We start from the raw sequence: 20,013 nt of genomic DNA, 5'->3' as shown, positions 1-20,013 counted from the left end.
CACGTCTTCTTCTTGCGCGTGCCTCTCGCGCTGATGATGCTGATGCTGCAGTTGGTGCTGATGTTGCGCGCGCTAAGTTGCCTTTTGTGTTCTCGCGCTCTCGCTGCTCAGCCTCCCTGTTTCCCTGACTAACACTCTTCCTACAGTGCACGTGCTCGCAACGCCAGCCTACATTACCCTAAGTAAGCAGTTTTTAGCACGGAAAAACACACCGACCGTTCCATATCTACTATGCTATGTACAATGGATAAACCACTGGATAAACACCTAGTGGTTTGGCATGGAGTGTGCATTTGGCAACAGCTGTTTTGCACGAAATAATGAACTGATTAAATCGTACTTTGGTAAGTGGAGGTATAGGTTTACGTGCCATTTGTATAACAAGGATTTCAGAGACGTCTCAGAGCGGTCAATTACTGCAGTGTAATTTATTCAGACTTGATTCCACTGTGCATTCTGTCACGATCTCAGGTCAGAATTGCATTAATAACCATGGACACTTGTTTAAACAGAATGCTAATGAAGGCAAAGCAATGCACAAAGCAAACAACTTGCACTGGGAATCCATATGAAAGATTGCAGGTGTAAATGGCAGGAGAGAGAGTGAGAGGTCAGAGATATCGGATTTTACTGAAATGCAAAAAGAAATGAGCCACACAAATGAGTGTTATATACCCCTAGAAACAATATTTGTTTATATAGTATATATTAACAGTCAAAATGATCAATTTGTTTTCATTGATTTATGAATAGATTTATGTTTGATAAAGTTTGATCATGTAATTGTTTTATAATTTTGCTTTATTAATGAATCCCATATAGATTAGCCCTTTTTCAGTCTCAGAAGCTGTTCTATTTACTGTGATAGGCTGTAAAGAGTTGATTATAATGCCCTGAGTGACAAGTCAAGCCCTGGAGAACGATGTTGTGCTTTAATGCAGCATATGACCTTGCAGTGAGTGATGATTAAGCCATAGGTCACTGAGCCTGAGTACTTATTGAGCCACACTGTGCACAATTGACTGCAACAACTACTGTATGTCTGTACAGACAGAAAATAAATAAATTAATAAATAAATGGAATGGAGTTGAAACGTAAATAAAAGAAATGGTGTTCTCGATCAGCTGTTTGATGGAACAATGTTGCAGGCTTTGTCTTTTAGAAAACATATGCTATCTCTAAATCCCTTATGTTAGTAGATTTTGTGCAGAAGAGGAGAAATAGCTCATGGGTGGTAATTGGCAATGACTTTCGCAAGGAGTAAATGGGGAAAAAATTGTTAGTTGTGTATTTCTTATTCAACCTTATGGTCTATTTTTGTCTTACTTTCTGTTTCTATGGATAATCCCTTATGAATGCATGAATTAAAAATAAACCTTTATTTAAAAAATCCATTCTTTCATAGATGATCTAATTAGGATGCTATAAAAAATTTCAAAAAAAGAAAATGCTGCTTTATTTATAAAGACTGTCTTGTGTTTGTTCTGGCCATCCTTTTAATACACAGAGTACTTTATAATATATCACCCTGAATTAACCAGAAAGAACTGGTTCTACTTAAGGTTACTATCATTACTTTGGTTAAGAAAAAAAAATTTGGGGACAAAAAAAAAACTTTATTGTTGAAAGAGGTCAATGGACAGAGTGGTTTGAGCTGCCAGGAAGGCTACAGTAACTCAGATTACCACTGCAGTGGCATGGTGAGCTGAAAAGCATCCCAGTATACACACCAAAATTTGAGACAGATTTGTTACAAAAGTGGTAGACCATTTCTGTCAGCCAAGAACAGAAAGCTGAGGCTGCAGTGGCTGGATGATGGACCACCACTTTATTAGGAAGTTCTGTGAACTTTTGACCTTCCGATCAGTCTAATGCCTTAACCAATGACCTGCCATCTCCCTCTATCTGAAATAAGTTGCAGGATCTAAATTGTTATGCTATTTGAAGTGTGATTTTGCGTGGTAATATAGCTAACGTTTAATACAATAGATCAAAACTCACAAGATCTTAGAGAGAATTGATGGTACCAATATAACTTTTCTCCATAATTTTTTTACTCTCACAAATGTCGATTGTATTAAAGCAGAAACTTTTCTACAATTGGAAAAAAATTCAATGTCAACTTCTTTCTTAACCAGGAATTTAATTCAATAAATCTTACAAGACTGAGCAAAACCTCTCACCTGCTGTGTGTTTCTGATGATTAAAAAACGAATAAAATAAAACACAAGCCAGGGAACATTACCTGTAACACCTTCACAAGTACAAAGTGATCATGTATCAGTTTGATTTTATATATATATATATATATATATATATATATATGTGTGTGTGTGTGTGTGTGTGTGTGTGTATATATATATAGCATACCAGTTTGGTGAACTACGCTAAGGTTCTGAGCCATATTTCTAAAACGCAACAGATTTGTAAACCTACCATGGGAATCATACTATACACTACATACACATTAACAGATGACTGTAATTTAGTGTAACTTGAAGGTTATAGCAAAGCTTTGTTGTAAAAATATAGAGTAGATACAAACAGGTATGTAGGTGAAAACAAAAAACAATGATCAGGACAAGTGGTCAATGCAGTAACATGATGAATGAAGAAATAAAGACACTGATGAGACACAAATGTGAGTTTTTTAGACTAAAAGACTTGAAAGAATTTGTGAAGAAAGAAAGAAAGAAAGAAAGAAAGAAAGAAAGAAAGAAAGAAAGAAAGAAAGAAAGAAAGAAAGAAAGAAAGAAAGAAAATTGGCTTGTCTTATTTTTTGATGTGTTTTGTAATCTGCCCCATTTTCTGAATTTCCTTTATTGAATTGTTGCTTGTTTCTGCTGTCAGTAGAATCAAAGGCACCTTTTGACAACACAATTATTAATCATGGACATTTATTCACAGAGCACTAATTCATTTCCAGTGATGATGAAAAGTAAAAGGAAATTATTCTCTCACAGAGGAACAGATGTAAAACATGGGATTTGTCCCACATTAAATTTTGAAAAAATACAAAAGCATACATTCATTTCTGAACTCACTGAACCACTGCACTCACTGTATGTACAACAATGGCTTTGTGGCCAACTGAACTGAGCTGCCATAATCAATGGGACTAGAACATTTTATATCTGTCCAAACACTAAGCACGATCCATCACAATGACGTAGCGATCAGTAGGAGAGATGACAAGGACATGCAATCGTGTAGCTGTGTATGTGTGTGTACAGCATTCATACGATTCCCATGAGTCCACAATCACAAGTCTAAACCCAGTGATCCTGTACTGGACTACAAATCCTCACTGATAACATTTCACATGTAAACAAGCTGGCAAATACAGGACCATAAACAACACAACACAGCAGTGACAAGATTGACAAGAAGTAACAGAATTGTGAAATACCAGTTTTGCAGGGTCAATATTATACACTTTCACACTCCAACAATATGTTAGGAGAGAAACAAATGCATTGTTGCTCTAATAGACTGAATATTAATTATCTATACTATGGTTGTAATTGGATTTCTAAATGATCACAAGTCTCTCCACATTGGCAACATTACAGGGAACAGTGCACATTTTCACATTCAAAAATACTGCATCAAAACTGCTATCTATTCACAAAACACTTCTTCTATGCTCGTGAAGAATGCCAAGAATGTATATCGGTCACTTATAGACTCAGCATTTGGAATCTATTCTGATATATAGCATATTTCTACGATATGAATATCCAAGGACCAGCCTCAGCTTCAGTCTGAATAAATGTAATCTGTTTTTTACAAAAAAAAAGAAAATTCTTATCATTTGTAGTCAATTTAGCAGGTGTGGCTCTTTTCAGGTAAAAGCGAACTAATGCCTGACGAGTCGTGCACTTTTTTCAATTCACCAATTACACAGCAATATCATATCTCAAGTGCTTCAACATGCTGAGGATGAAAATGTATAATGCAGTCAAGCACTAGTTATATGGCTTTAAGTCCAGGAAATATTCATACCAACTGAATGACTAGTAATATGAAAATAGCAAGGATTATCCCCCAAGCTCATTTTAAGCAATATAATCTGTATCTGTACATATTTGCAATTCTTTCAATATAATGTCTTAATAACCTTTTTGCAAATTACTTAAAAATGTGTTTAGTCCAAGCACACGTGAAGCCAAACATGCTTTTAGATGCAATTTATAACTAGACAAGAAGCATGATTTCCAGTTTTGAATATAATAAGCGAGTGCTCTCTTTCTGGTGCTAAATAGAGAATTGGAACAACAACAACACACAGGAGGATTGTTTATCAGCTCAACCACTAGAAGATGCCGCTTGAAACCTCATTTATGACTTCTATATAAAGTCATGCAACATATATTACATTTCAGTATATGAATTAAACTGTAAACATCAACCATGATGAAGCAAAGAGATGGAACCTGTGCAGAGCGGCATAACTGCCATCTTCCCTAAACAGCACAAATGAGCAATGTTTGCTGTTCATGGTCAACCATTTACAAGTGATAGTCATTTAATTTACTTTTAAAAATTATAATACTGTTCAGTACAGGGAGACCTAGTGCCTTGGTAATAGTTTTCAGCAGTTATTTCCTATCAAAAAAAAAAGAGTTAATACCAAGACTATTAAATACCACGATGTGATTGATAATTAATAGGTTTCATGAATCAAATGTCAGTCAGAAAAATCTCCTGATGTGATTGTAACTCTGAGGATCATTTGTCCAATCGAACTCTGAATTCACGTTGCAACGCATCAACCATAAAGTAGACATAAAGTATTGTGTGAAATATAAATTTACAAATCATAGGCATACATATAAACATCGTGTAACCTCGTGCACGAAATGTACCATTTGGAATTGCCTTTATATATGTATTGCTTTAGACAGGAAATAACTCATTCATTTCTCTCTACCATGAATCTCCCTGCAATTCACACATCATCTCAGTCCTAAAGGATGTGATCGCTAGAACATGACCTCTTCGCAGCTACCATAGTCACTCTCCACCATGTCGGAGTCAGCACAGCCTCGAGACGAGTGAGTGGCTATAGCAGAGCGTGTGGAGGAGCCACAGTCTGCATATGAGGGCTGGGCCACGCTGAGCCGCACACTCAGCCTTTTATACCCAGCTGAAACATTGTCCATGCTGCGTGTGTGTTGCGTGGGGTAATAACTGATAGCAGTGTACTCATTAGGACACTGAGAGCTGGGCAGTGGCAGACCATCTGGTCCCAGGAAGTCATCCAGGTTTTGGTGGCTGTAGCAGGGTGGCAACGGGGCACGGCGCTCAGTGCGGTCCAATGGAAAAGGGAAACCGCCAAAACGAGAGTTCCGCCGAGAGTCTGTAGAGGGCAGAGTGGGGTATGTGCTCTCTACAATGTCAAACTGTGGGAACTCCTGCACTGTGGGTCGTCCAAAATAGTCTGGATCAGCTGGGTACACTGAGAACAGGGAAGAGAATAAGAACAAAGAATGCTTTAAAACTCAAACACATTAAATTAATTCAGCCTGTTCATTGTGAAGAAAAAAATACTTTTACTATCTTGCCCACCATCTAAATTACCAGAGCTTTACTCTGGTAATTCAGGTAATTACTCACCTTCATAGCTTGGATCCCAGTTGTTTTTTCTGATGGAGTCATTATCTGAGTTGGATGAGGGGGGATGAGGAAGATTAGGAGCTACACTGCACACTACAGGGCCTTGAGCCTTGTGGCCCCGGGCGTTCACCTCTCTCTGCTCATGTGACTTTAAAGAACGGAGCAGGTTGTGGTCCAGGTCGTTCCTACCAATCAGTGTGTTCATCTCCATAGGAAGTGTGTCTCCTCCGTCACGCAGCATGGATTTGGTCAGGCCCGTGGGGAAGTAACCGTTTGAGTCTTGCACGCAAACTGGCTTGTGCTTCTTGTAGGAAACATAGCGTTTCCGAATGCAAACAAAAGCACCAACGAGAACGATGAGGCTGAGCACACCTGCACAAATCTCAGCAATCTCGGCATATCCAATATCTCTTGATACCAAAGGCAGAGATTTACAATGGATGGAGCCGTCTTCCTTTATACAGCTATATCCACTGAGACAGGAGTCTGAAGAGCATTCCTCCTTCAGCAACTCACAACTGTACATAAACACAGAGATTCATTAGAGCCATGTAGTTTTACAATATAAAAATGTCTAAAAGCTAACTTATATGAAAAAGTAATTTTAAAATATTTATAAAAGTTATAAAAAATCAATGATCTTTTCTATATACCACACTTACTATGTATATGACTAAACAAGTGTGTACACAGAATACAAAGCACATCATACCTGTTTCCAGGAGTTTGGTCAGAGCAGTTACACTTGTAACTTTCAGAATTTGGCACACACATTCTGCCATGACCACAAGGCTGAGATGCGCAAGGATTTCTCAGCTCACAGCGCGTGCCCATGTGCAGTGGTGGACAGTTACAGCTGAACCCTGCGAACAAAACATACCCACACAATCATCCACACTTCTTCAAAAAGTTATCTTGCTTAAAAACAAAAATGGCGGGAGTAAATCGCTGAGCCTGATGTACTTTGTTTTTAATTGGAAATAGGTTAGGGGTTATTACAGTAAATCCTGAGCTTTATTTCCATATTAGTGTAGTAGAGAATAGTGCAAATTAAAGAATCTTCTCAAATTTGAAAAAAAAAAACCCCAAAGTAAAGGAAAATAGCTTATTTAATTTGCATACAGACCGACATACAGGCTTCATTTATATTTATATTTATTAATTGTCAGATTATTCTATCTCAAGTCAAATACAAGTGAAGCAGAACACAGCAGAGAATTTGCAAACAGATCTTCTGAAAGCTTTTTACCAGTCAACATGGATGTGTAACATGGCTGACCACCGCAATAGGTTTGTTCAAGTATGAGCACTGTAGCTAGTACAGTGGCAACTAAAGCCTATAGTATTACACAATAACTGTATTCATGTTCTGAGTGTAATCCTTACCTTCGTTTAACTTTTCCAGACAAGTTCCTCCATTTTCACAAGGGTTACTGGCACAGAATTCCTCTTTGCAGCATTGGTGCTTTCCGAAGAGTCGGTTTCTCTGCAAGCTCTTGTCAGTCCTCACAGTTTGCCCATTAAAGTACAGTCGCTCCAGGCAGCCCTTAAAGCCTGGCGAGTTGGCATTAGGGCTGGCATTGGCAAGAAGCAGGACTCCATGGGCCTGAGTCAGTCTACAAGGCTCCTGCAGGTCTCTGGAGATGGAGTGTATGTGGTCTATAGTGAGCCTCAAATTAGTTCCTTTGACCTCCAGGGAGACATCATGCCATCCGCCATCAGCCACCAAGTGAGACTCCAGGTGCAGAACACCAGGATGCAGATTCCCACAGCTGTACCTGAACAGGAGCTTCTTCTCCACCAGCTGCACAGAGATTACATTAAAAAATGTATACAATTTAGTAAAACACTGACAGCCATCCTAAGCTTCTACTTACAGATTTCCCTCAAGTTTTTCCACATATAAAGTTTTTCAAATGGCAGAATTTGCTTAAGCATTCTTGTACAAACTAAATGAAACTCTTTAAATATGTGAATTTCCCGCTAGCTAAATAGTTGAGAGTTTTTTTTTTAGTATTAGCTGTGTCTCCATCTAAAGCTATGAGAAACACTAAGACATTAAGATTTATAAAATGTAAATGTTGTAAAGATTGTTAATTCAATATCACATTCTACCATGCAAAAAAAAGCAATATTTGAAATCAGATGCAAATGCAGACAGAGCTCAGAGAAAACCGGACCAGCTAAATAGCTAACTGTCATATGCCGTCATGTGCTTCTCAATGTGAAATTGATTAAATGATTCAACTGATGCAAGTGATTTACTGGTTTTCAGGCCATTAGCTCCCAAAGAGCATATCAACCATAAATATATTTACCTCATTCCTTTATTTACTAGTTAAATAAAGTGCTGAGTAGTTGTACTACAATTAAACAAAAGGTTAACATTGCTCAATAAATTGTTTTTATGTTTTGATAAAGTAGATATCATTATTGCATTTTGGCTAAATAATTACACTATGAAATATCTGAATTTAAGCCATTTTAACACTTTTGTTATGTTCAGGAGCCAAGTAAAATTGTTACCCCAAGGTCATACTGAAACCAGGACAGGTATTACAGAGCATTACACTTTCACACTAACAAATCACAGAGTTACCCAAGTTTGAATGCATACATTTCCTATCAAGCATCAGCTCTCTTGCCATTAATTAAAAATGCGAATATGCATTACATTTGTAAGCATAACACTGATTTCGAAGCCGGCCAATGTATTATTAATGGCTGATCATCTTGGTGCCAGATATTTAATTGCCGTGGCAGAATCCTCACTGAAAGTGCAATGCGCTTTGATTTATGAGCACTCAGCCATTTGGGATTTATCTTTCATTCGCTTTCATTGGGATGATCGCTTTCTTTCAGTATTGCTGTGCTATTTTGACTAAGTGAAGTCAAATGAGGTATTTTTGCTCCAGAGAGGCCTTATGAAGGAGGTGCATATTTTAGGGTTTGAGAATCAGGTGCTACTGAATTTTTATTTTTAGATTATGCATTAACAGCATTAACAGTACAAGGCATATTGGGCCTGGGCATATGGGCTGCAAAATACCCCACAGCAAAAGCTTTATAAGTTGCAGTAGAAAAATCTGTGTGCGGATTAATGCAAACGACTCTAAATTCACTTGATATACATAGCTGATTTATTAATTAACAAAGGAGAACATTTTAATCTTATTACATCTTACTGATCAAGTGAAATGAGATAATTAACCAAAATTTCGACTTTAAAATCTCTTCTTTTTATTTAAAAGACCAGTGTACAAGCATAGGCTGATATACCCAGGATCCGCAGAAGTTCACAGGATTACCACATTCACCTTATTTTCTGAAGATTTAATAATTTAAATGCAAACTTAAAGTTTTATGTAGTTAGTTGTGTAAAACTTCAGAAGTATGTGTGTTTCTATAGACAAAACTGATGTAACCTTTTCTTCCTACTACTATGGATGGGTTTTAATTTAACCGGCAATTTTTTTTAACTGGACATTAAAATTCTTTTTTGGTAAATTGCTAATTCTTTTCAAAAATACACACATAAAACTTATCACAAGTCTCTTTAATTATGAACCTAGAAAAAAGATTTCTCTGCTCTCCAGCTCATATAAAGCAGCATGCTAGGATTTTAAAACTTAAGCCCTCTGCCAGTGCTTGAACTGAAGGACCCCTATGGGTAAGGTTACATTACTTTGAAGTAAAGGTTATAGTTGTAACAAGTAGTGCTCCAGTTACTGATAATCTTTTCTCCCACATATAGCTGTGGGAATCTTTCTTACCATCCTACATGTAATTCAATCTTTAAGCACTGTCTGACCTAAAAGATAAATGCTCTAGATAAAGGAAGTGTCTCTGGGTAGAATGGTGGACTGCAAACTGTATTACAATTTAGCCATAACATAGATTCATCAACTGAAATACCAGGAGGTTGAATTGACTGATATGGAGCCCACATCAGCTTCAGGCAAATCTCCATCTGACTTTTCTTATCCAGATTTACATAACCACCTTAAAATAGCCTTTAAAAAATATTTCTGAAAATTAACATTCCAAGGATGGACAAAAAAATTATAAAGACTATGCTCAGACTCTAATAAACCACCTGTTATGCTTTGATTTTTAGTTTGTATTAATTTCTTTTAATCCGAGATGTCTTTGAGCATTGCGATTACTTTTAATGGTGAGCTGTTATACCTGTAATGCTCCCCAGTCAGAGGCATTAGTCATCATCACTGTGCCTTCAGTATCAGATGTTTTGATCCGAAGAGACAGGTGGAAGTTGTGTGTTTCCTCCTCAGTCTCATAAAGATATTTTAGATAACCATTCCCATCAAATCTAATAGCTGAGTCTGAAATTGACAGAGTGCAAATTGTTAGTACAATCCAAAAATAGAGCATTACGTTTGGAGTATTCGCCTCTAGGGTTCCAAAACATAAAATGCTTCAAATGACAAATTAGGAGGAAAAAATAAAAGCGTCTCATCATCATATTGTATGTTAATAGTTGGCTATAATACTGACTAAATACAACAAAAGGCAAAGGTTATATACACTACATGGGGAAAAGTTTGAGGACATTATAAGACCATAAAATTCGTATATGATTTTTAAACATTCCATTCTGCAATTAGTCCCCATTTATTGTTATAATAAACTCCACTCTTCTGGAAAAATGTTCCACTCGATTTTCAGCCACAAGGGCTTTAGGAAAGTCAGGTACTAATGTAAGGTGAGGAAGTCTGAGGTGCAGTCAGCATTCCAATTTATCCCAAATGTGTTTAATAAAGTTAAGATCAGAGCTCTGTAGCAGGCTATTCACGATTTTTTACTTCAAACCATATAAAACATATCTTTACAGAGCTGGCTTTGTTCACAGGGGCATTATCATGCTGGAATAGGTTTGAGTCTCCTAAAGAAGGTAACATTTTATGCTACTATATCACAAGACAAACAAGACCTTCATATTTTTGCTAATAGATTGGGGAATAAACACATATGGCTGGAGAAAGTCAGGTGTCCCAATAGTTGTCCATATTTTAACAAATATTGTATCAATTTAACTCATGAAAATTCTAGTAAGTTTGTTCCTACCATTACAGCTGCACACGCTCTCCCAGGTGTGATGTGGAGTGAAGAAGCTGGCCCGGGCTGTGCTGTAATGCCTCACTCTCTCCTCATTCATCAGAACGGTACTTCTGCAGCCCGGCTGAGGACAGCCATCCCCCACACAGGCATTGCCGCTTACTCTGAGTATGTTCAATCCCAGAGAGGTGTTAATGCTTTCAAGAACAGGCATTAGGTGCTGCGCATCCGCAGGGTAAGCTGAGTTGTTCTGAGACTTGTATACCAGCAGGACCTGTACCTCCGGGCCGCGAGACAGCTGTTCCTGCTGCAAGCTGGCAATGTGCAGCTCCAGATGGGGTATGTCCAGCTTGCGCTGGAACATCCTCCAATACTCAGACACAAACTCCTCAGCACTTAAGTCTGCCAAATGCAGGGTGAAGCCCTGATCAAGCTCCTGCTGAGATGCAGCCCATACATGTACTCGCACTCCAGAATGGGTGGTGAATTTGCCATCTGTCACACTCACATTGAGAAAATAAACGCCCGGCCAAAGAGCCTTCTCTGCTACAATCTTTCCATCCAAAGAATCCATAGAGAACTGACCACTGTTTGTAGTGTCCAGCTGGTAAGTCAAAACATCCTGGGGGTCCTGATCTGAGGCGTGTAGCTTACCAATAACCCGTCTGGACAAAGTTTGCTCAGTGGTTGTGATGAACACATCCAGTGGGGCCACTGCAGGAGGAAACTTGCTTTCTTCGGTAACGTTTATTTTAACAACACATATGGAGGAGAGAGGCGGGTGGCCGCTGTCTGTGACCTACAAAGATATTCCAACTATTAGCTATTAGAGTTTTTTCTAATGGCATACGTCAAAATCATTATTAACACCTTGATACCTGAATTTTGAGCACATGTTGAGATTTTCCTCTCTTACTAAGTGAGGAGGACAGAGACAGGAGACCCCCCTGGTCTATATGGAAGTGTCTGCCTTCATTTCCAGAGACAATGTGGAAAGTAAATGGAGGTCCATTCTGAGGTGTGTCCCTGTCGCTGACCAACAGTTGCAGAATGCTACTGCCTACAGTCTCCTCTTCCTGCAACACAAGTAAACATGATTAAAAAAAAAAAAATGGCAAAACTAACAGAATTGTGCCTGAATTTTCTGTTGTTACCTCTACATGCAGAGCTCCTCTTATTATCTATTATTAACTGGATTACATTTGACCTGGTCAAAATTAGTGTTTTTGTGAGTCCCTAAAGGGCCATAATGTGCAGTATACTAAAGCTATTTATTTTCAACATACAGCATGTCCTATCATTTAAGTCTAAAAGCAATGACTCTGAAAGTAGAACATAATGTTGCTAAAAGAAATAGAAGGACTAACATAATCTATTTAAATGTTTTCACTATTATGATTAGGCAATAACATATTAAACTAACTTTTTTTAAATATATATATTATTGTAATATTATACATTATATTATATTTTAAGAAATACCTCTTCACTGGACTTTGCTGGGAACTGAATGTCCTTTTTATAATGTTTCTTTTTTTTTCAACATATTTATTATAGAATATATTTTATTAGAGAAATGATACACTGAATTACACTTAAGAAAAGCATTTAACATGTTTTCCAGATATTTTCTTAAACACAAGTATCAGTCCTGAGACTTTTCAGTCCTGTGAGAACAGAACTCAGCCGGTTGTTAGGCTACACGTCTACTGTGAGTCTAGAAAAAAATAAAGTGGTGTCTGCTAGAGCCAGTTTCAATATTATTTGTATAAAATTTGCCTGGATTATGTGAAACATAGTGATCTGGTTTGACACCTGTGGCTTATACCACAACCAGCAATCATAAACAGCAAGATTCCTTGAAAGAACGTGAACAGTGATCAATTTGTTGTTTGTTTTTAGCATACTTTAAAAACAAAAATAGTACACTAAATTTAAAAAAAGCAAATAAGAAGAAAAATACATCAAAGTATTTTAAAGTACTGGCCATTCAACATGCTGTTATTTAGCCTAAATATGTGCACTTTGCCTGTTTTACTCAAAATAAGACAGCTGGAGTATCTAATTGACCCCACTGCACTAAATAATCTTAATACACAGAAGACACCTTGGGTGGAGGTAAATGGATGTGAAAAGGGTTTCCATGTCAGCAAGGTTGTCCCTATAACGAGATGGCCTGAATGTGATTGCATCCAAGAGAGTAAATAACCAGAGCAAATATCACTGCAGACACGAGCAGGTCTGTTGCTTTGTTAGGCATGGTTGGTTGTCTGCTCAGGCTGCTGTGCAGTCCACTGTGTCCAAATCTTTGAAGCAGTATTATTTCAAGATAAAGAGAAATTTCCACTATACCATCAGTACAAGGTTGTGGCTGGTCTGAGAGAAAACGGGTGGGTTGTCATTGACATCAGACACTGTGACTGTCACCTGGACAGCCGAGGAGAGAGGAGGCTGCCCCTCATCAGCGGCCTGCACAGTCAAGGAGTAGTGCGTGATCTGAAAAACATAGATTAACACAGCCTCTTTGTGACAATGTACTGTGTACAGTGAGCTGGCATAATATGCAAAATATTAGAACTAAAAAAAATAACTAAAACAAAGCAAACAAGTCTGTTCTCGTCGAGGTATGAAGGTATACAACCTGTCGAAAGTTTCTCATTACTTCTTCTTTTATTTCCTTGTAGCATGAATGAACTTACCTCTTCCCTGTCCAGCATGGAACGCACTTTAATGTGTCCTGTCCGAGGATCAATGCTGAACTGCTGCCATGGGTTACCACTCACGATAGAATAGTGGATGAGGTTGCTCTGTGGACCATCAATGTCGTCCGCTGTCACCTGAGAGACAGAAAATGAGGCAAAGAAAGAGAGACAGAATGTCAGGGTAATTGATAGAACTGCTGTCAGCAAGCATGATTGAAAAAAATGGCTGTGTAAAAGCTCTGCTACATTATAGTGGAGTTTGCAATACCGTTATTACTTTCTAATCAATAGTTCTTTTAATGCAATCAGCACGTTTTCAGTAAACCGTAAAGAATTTTTTTTACTTTGTTTATTTACTTAAATGCATTTTCAAGTATATGTACTTTTGGGAAACTTTTTTACCACGTCATTCATGCAAGTGAATATAAAAATTCTGTTAAATAGACAGAATTTGACTGTAACCCCACATAACCCTTCTCACAAGAGTTGCTATTGAGCAATTCTCTAAGAGCCTGTCTGTAACAATAGAATACTCAATGCAGGAGAATGCAACAGCCGTAATTAACAACAATTCTTTTTTTAAATATAAGAAAATAGAAAAAAAGAAATTCTTATAGACCAATTTACTGTTGATTGTTAAGTACATTCAAAACAAGTACTTTTGTACTTTCACTCAAGTAGAAGTGTAAATGGAGCATGTTTAGTTTTACTGGAGTCAAGCAATTTTTTAACCAAGTACAGGAACAATGTACCTCATTCCCTGCTGGGATTTAATAAATTACTACAACATGACTATATGGCAACATTAAGTCAGAACAATGTAACTTTTACTTTTGGAAAAGGCGAATAACTGCTTTGACAAAAATGTAAAAGTTGAGATAGACTAACTGGTTGAGCATGTTTAAGTGAATGTAACTGTCACTAAATCCACAGGCGTGAGAGAAAGGCAAGTTGGAGCAGTTGATAATGGCCTCATTTGATAACGTTATCAACCAGGGATGAGGGAGCCCAGCAAGGATACCTGCATCACTGTGTCTCCAGGCAGGAGATCCTCTGCGATTTCAACACTGTAGTCTGAACGGCTGAAGACTGGGGGGTTATCGTTTATGTCAGTGATGTTGACAATAACCATAGCGATGTCAGTCAAAGCTGCTTTGCCTCGTGCCCCCTCCACTGACAAGTAATACTCACGACGGAGCTCAAAGTCCAGTGGAGCCTGCAGCCACAACACACCTGCATAGCAGAATAATAAAATTACTGCCAGTGGAGTAAAGAGCATGATGCATGGCTTCAAAATCAAAGAAAAGAAAAGATGTCAGATGAACAAATTACAGTGTGTACAATACAGTGAATTTATCGATTTCCTAGTCATTGCATCCAGTTAAGTGTTGGAGTGCTCTCTGTTTGAATAACTTCTGGGTGATGGATGATCTTAGCTTTCAAAGAAGCATGCAAATATGCAAGATCTAGATTTCAGATATGGCCACAGTGAAAGGTCTTGATGGGCAAGTCAGCACAACTGTCCTGATTATATCAGTTCTACAGGGACATGATCATTGGAGATTTCGTAGCTAACTTAACTAGCTTAACTATTAACCAAAGACATTGTTCTACACTTGGTCATTGGTCAATTTTTCAAAACGAAATATTTCGAAAATATTTAATACAAGAAGCAAGCCACCTCAAAAAAATATAAACCAATGTATTTACAAAACTAGAATTATTGGTGGAATTTGAATAAACTGAGCACAGTTAATACCACAATTTACCTACACCACTTTTTATTAATAACTGTGATGTCAGATCAACGGCTTAATCAAATACATGTAGTTACTGGCTTACCGATTTAAGTTTAGTTAGCAATTAAATATTTGATTAATTACACAGAATGGTTGATTAGTTTTTTTTTTTGTTTTTTTTTTTGCCAAGGGCTGTTTTGATGTTTGTTAATGTCTGGATAACTAAACACTGCAGTGAAATGGGTCACACATACTGTACTTGTACACGTACTGTACATGTCCATTCTTTTTAAAAGTGTGTGTGTGTGTGTGTGTGTGTGTGTGTGTGTGTGTGTGTGTGTGTGTGTGTGTGTGCATACACCTCTATTACAATATGTGTATGGATTTTGAACCCTGGTTCTTATTAAATTCCATGGCAAGATTTGGCAGATTTTTACTATGATACTGTTTATTATGTATTTCGAAGAGGTCTATTAGTAAGTTAGCACGCTTTTATCCAACATGCTGTCAGGCTTCAGCAGCTGCAACTTTCTTTATATTTTCCTTTCTTGCTTTTCATTATGACCAGCACAGCAGGGTATATCCTGATTTAGAATAGCACTATCTCCTGTATTGAAATACTTATGGAATAATATGGAAAAGAAAATTAATGTAAAAAAACTATTGATTCTTTCAATTAATAATGTACATGTTGTTTAGAAAACATTATTAATGCACTGTCAATCCAGAATACATAACAAGAACAAATGACTCATAAAAATGAGCCATAAGTGTACTAGGCAAATTATCAAAGCCACACAAAGAAATAAAGTTTCGGTCTGTTTGGTCTCATGCGCATTTAAGGCATATGCTATTGTTGAAATCACACCCATAATCATCATCTGTGTACATTATAAGAAGTCAAATGTACAAAGATACAATGTAGAACTGTGACATCTACTGGCTGATGTTAATTTACAACATAAGCGCATAAGTTAATTAAATCTTTTTTTATTATTTGATTTTTATTAGATTTATTTATCATGTGACTGCTGAGCAACATTTGTCTGTAACCTACCAAAAAATAATTATATACTAATATGCTAATTATATACAGTACATTTATATTAAAGAATAAATTAGGTATTATGTACTGTAAAAAAAAAGGAAGGATGATTACAATCTATCATTTATCAGTTGCCTTTAAAAAAAAAAAAATTTTTAACCCCCAAAACCCACAGATGCTTTTTAAACAGCAGCAAATCTATTAAACTGTAACTAATCAGCAATATTGTTTGGGGTTTTTAGGTCTAGACTAGGAAAAATGTAGATCATTTTACAAGTCTGAATTAAAAAATGTCAGAAAGAGATTGTCTAAATCAAAAAGGAAAAGCCATGTCTCAAAAACTGCAAAAAAAGAAGAAATAAGTAAAAGCAGATTTGGAGCTGGTAGGTGAGAGGTGGTACAGAAAGAACATTAAATGAAAGAGCAGCCAAAGAGTTTAAAAGCATGTTAGCACAGGCTCTCCAGCTCTGCCCTTACTAATCCTCAAGAAGCTTGGCAGGCTTTATAAGTGCAGCGTTACTTACCTGTGAGGGCAAAAGTAGACAAAAGAGTCTACGCTCCCTATTTCTAAACCTTTCTTGGCTGCTGTTTATGAATTACTTTTTGAACAAAGGTCAAAAAGTCCTGCAACTGAATTGTGGATTATTATTTACTAGCAATAAAGATGATATTTTGTTTCTGGTTATACATGATACAGAAATATAAAAAAAATCTAAACAATGTAGAATATGTGTCAATAAATCTAATGAAATAGAATTCAATTATTGCTAGATATCTTTTCTTAATTAATATGAATATTTAATGGTTGCAGGTTATAGGAACAAATAAAGGATTTTACAAAATTCCCATATAGCAGAAAATTTGTAACATATTATATTGCAATTAAATTTTATATAGTCATAAATAAACAAATAAATCATTCTCATGCATTTCTAATATCAGATAGCCTTTGGTTAATATATGTAGTCGCTCAGGAGGAAATCTCTCATATTATGCTGACCAGCCCATTAAGATTAATATTAGTCAAATATTAAATATTAATAAAGTAGCCTCACCTGTCTCAGAGTTAATCTGGAACCGTCTATCCTCGTTGCCGGAGATGATGGAGTATCGGACAGGCTCACTGCCAGTGCCATCTCTTGTTTGGGCTGAAACACTAATTACCTCTGACCCAATAGGCAAGGATTCTGGGATTTCAGCTATGTACTCAGAGTTCAAGAAGACAGGCTGGTAGTCATTCAGATCGACTACGTGCACAGTGACCCTGGCTAAGGAGAAGAGGTGATTAGGAAGACCTCTGTCCGTGGCTTTGACTCTCAGCTCAAAGGTGGTTGGAGCCTCGTCGGCCAAAGAACGCTCCAGACGCAAAATTCCAGAAGTCTCATCCAGAGAGAAGAAACCACTGTCTGCTCCTTGCAATGAATACCTAACTTCTGAGTTTATTCCTGGAAAAGAGTGTGAAGAGGACAGCTTAGATAACATTTCTTCCATGAACCAAAAATACAAATGAATAAATAAATTTTAATCTTTAAAAATGTCAAAGAAAATCTGAAAATGTTTAATTATAAAGGGGAAAAATATTTTTTAATGCAAATAAGGTCAATGTAGTTCACAAACAAATAGGAGCCCAGGGCAAGGAGCTACAGTAGATCCTGTATCTATTCATGTTCCCACACATCACAAGGTGTGTCCTGACACTCCCTTTGTGTTCTCTGTACAACTCTCAATCCCAGATCAAACACAGCACACCTTCATTTTGGTTTATTCTGCTCTGTCATGAAGCCATCAAATAAAAGCATTCAGCAATATCTTTCTATAAACTTCCTATTCCGTTTTGCTGATGCCTATAAAACCCTTGGATACGTGAATATGTGTGATGAGACAAATATTGTATACCTGAATTGTTCTATAGCTAACTCTATAGCTGTTTTTCCAAAACACATGTGCTATTGAGTAGTTTGTAGTAGTAGTAGTAGTAGTAGTAGTAGTAGTAGTAGTAGTAGTAGTAGTGTACCTACCTGTGTCTGGGTCTTTGGCATAAAGGACTGTGATAGGTGTTCTAACAGTGGTGTTGTCGAACACCATTATCTCATAGTGCTCACTGGAGAAGTTTGGCGGGTTGTCATTTATATCCTGCACTTTAAGCAAAATGTCTGCTTGACACGAACGTCCTCCTCCATCGGTCGCCTTGACGACCAGGTCATACTCTGCTTCCTTCTCCCGGTCCAAAAATGCTAGGGTGAACAGCTCGCCTGTTTATGAGAAAAACATTATTTTGTCATGACCTGCTTGAAATGGTTAGGCAGTAACACGCAAGATAACCACCTCAAAGATTGTAGCAAGGAAATGGCAACCTTTTTTTTTTAAAAGGTTTTTCTATGCAGCTTTTTTAAGGTTCTCTTGACACCCAATGCACTTCTTACTATATCTACATCAGTGAATAGAGCTTCATGCCCATGCCAACCTTTAGCATAATTCCAGGCTATTTAGATGTGATCTTGGGAACCTGATATGCTATTCTAAGAAGATAAAGGGCTTAAACAGGAAACACTGAAACCGGTCAGGTAAGATAAAGATAAGGTATGCACTAACTGATGAAAATAGCTATGTTTCTAAAAAGTGATGGTCTTAAAATTCTCTGTATTTTATATGTTGTACACAAGAATGAAATCAGACAATGTAGAGTAATCATTTTACCAGTTATGGGGTGAAGATGAAACTTGTCTGCATTCGGCCCATGAAGAGTAAAAGAGACTTGTCCGTTTGTGCCAATATCAGGATCAGAGGCAGAGATCTTCAGGATGAAGAGTCCTGATGGAGAATTCTCCATAACTGCTTCAGTGTAAAGCAACTAGGAAAATTATTTTACATTATGTTAGTCTGGTTCAGCTAATAACAGCACACAACAGTTCGATAATCAGTATATTTTGTTGCATGACTTACTTGTTCACACAGTGGACTGTTGTCATTGCTGTCAAGAACATGGACTTCTACATTGGCAGCAGTTTGAAACTTTCCATCTGTGGCTATTACTTTTAGGGTATGTTTATCTCTCATTTCCCTATCCAGTAACCCTTTTGAAGTAAGTCTACACTCTTCTCCCACAACAGTGATGGAGAACTGTCCCATGGGATCTCCATCTTTAAAGAATTTAGGGAAAAAATATGAACAATTAGAATACGAAATGTGTTCTTAAAATATTGAAATACTTTTTTAATATTTGAGCACTGCAAAATTTAACAGAGCAACAAGTTTATTAGAAACACCTGGTTATTCCCACAATTATCCAATTAGTCAATCATGTGTCAAGAGCACAATGCATAAACATCCACAAATACAGGTCAAGAGCTTCAGTTGATGTTCACGTCAAAGCACAGTTGGAAAAGTGTCATCTCCTGATTTTGACCATGAGCGTGGTGCCAAACTGGTTAGTTTGAATATTTCAGAACCTATGGAACACCTTCATCTAGTCGTAGATTCTTGTTTTTGCTTGTTAAAATTCAATTTATGGTCCATCTATGGTCCATTTATCATCCTGTGCTTTCCTGCACACCAAAGATGCTTTTCTGCACACTATAAGGAAAAAAGTGTTTTTTGCTTTACCATAGCATAGTTAGCTTAAACCAGTATGGCCAGAGTTCAGCTTGTTAATCCAATCACAGATCTGTCATTTCTAAAAGACTCAAACCTAGCCAGTATCCAAATGTGTTAATATGTGTTAATTATTTTTTCTACATTCTGGTTTTTAATGCAAAGATTAACTAAAGCTTTGATCATGTTTAAGCATTGTGGGGATTGAATTAATTGGATTAATAAACTAAGATAGTTATT

The 20,013-nt window shown here is 37.1% G+C and overlaps 1 protein-coding gene across 1 annotated transcript in view; it reads right to left on the bottom strand.

Moving 5' to 3' along the window:
* Window positions 1-2,881: 2,881 nt before the first annotated feature.
* Window positions 2,882-20,013, bottom strand: part of fat2 (FAT atypical cadherin 2) — a 37,623-nt gene continuing 20,491 nt past the window's right edge. The window contains exons 11-24 of the mRNA XM_046849354.1: window positions 19,126-19,322; window positions 18,880-19,033; window positions 18,201-18,434; window positions 17,238-17,627; window positions 14,420-14,631; window positions 13,396-13,533; window positions 13,049-13,192; window positions 11,575-11,772; window positions 10,706-11,495; window positions 9,809-9,963; window positions 7,007-7,424; window positions 6,333-6,483; window positions 5,621-6,138; window positions 2,882-5,462 (exon numbers count right to left, since the gene is read on the bottom strand). Of these exons, the coding sequence (XP_046705310.1) occupies window positions 4,987-5,462; window positions 5,621-6,138; window positions 6,333-6,483; window positions 7,007-7,424; window positions 9,809-9,963; window positions 10,706-11,495; window positions 11,575-11,772; window positions 13,049-13,192; window positions 13,396-13,533; window positions 14,420-14,631; window positions 17,238-17,627; window positions 18,201-18,434; window positions 18,880-19,033; window positions 19,126-19,322 (4,175 nt within the window). The 3' untranslated portion in view covers window positions 2,882-4,986. The remainder of the gene's footprint in view (window positions 5,463-5,620; window positions 6,139-6,332; window positions 6,484-7,006; window positions 7,425-9,808; window positions 9,964-10,705; window positions 11,496-11,574; window positions 11,773-13,048; window positions 13,193-13,395; window positions 13,534-14,419; window positions 14,632-17,237; window positions 17,628-18,200; window positions 18,435-18,879; window positions 19,034-19,125; window positions 19,323-20,013) is intronic.

The sequence above is a fragment of the Silurus meridionalis genome, chromosome 5, assembly GCF_014805685.1.
Source record: "Silurus meridionalis isolate SWU-2019-XX chromosome 5, ASM1480568v1, whole genome shotgun sequence".
Taxonomy (NCBI): Eukaryota; Metazoa; Chordata; class Actinopteri; order Siluriformes; family Siluridae; genus Silurus; species Silurus meridionalis.
This window is presented reverse-complemented; position numbering and strand designations above follow the sequence as displayed.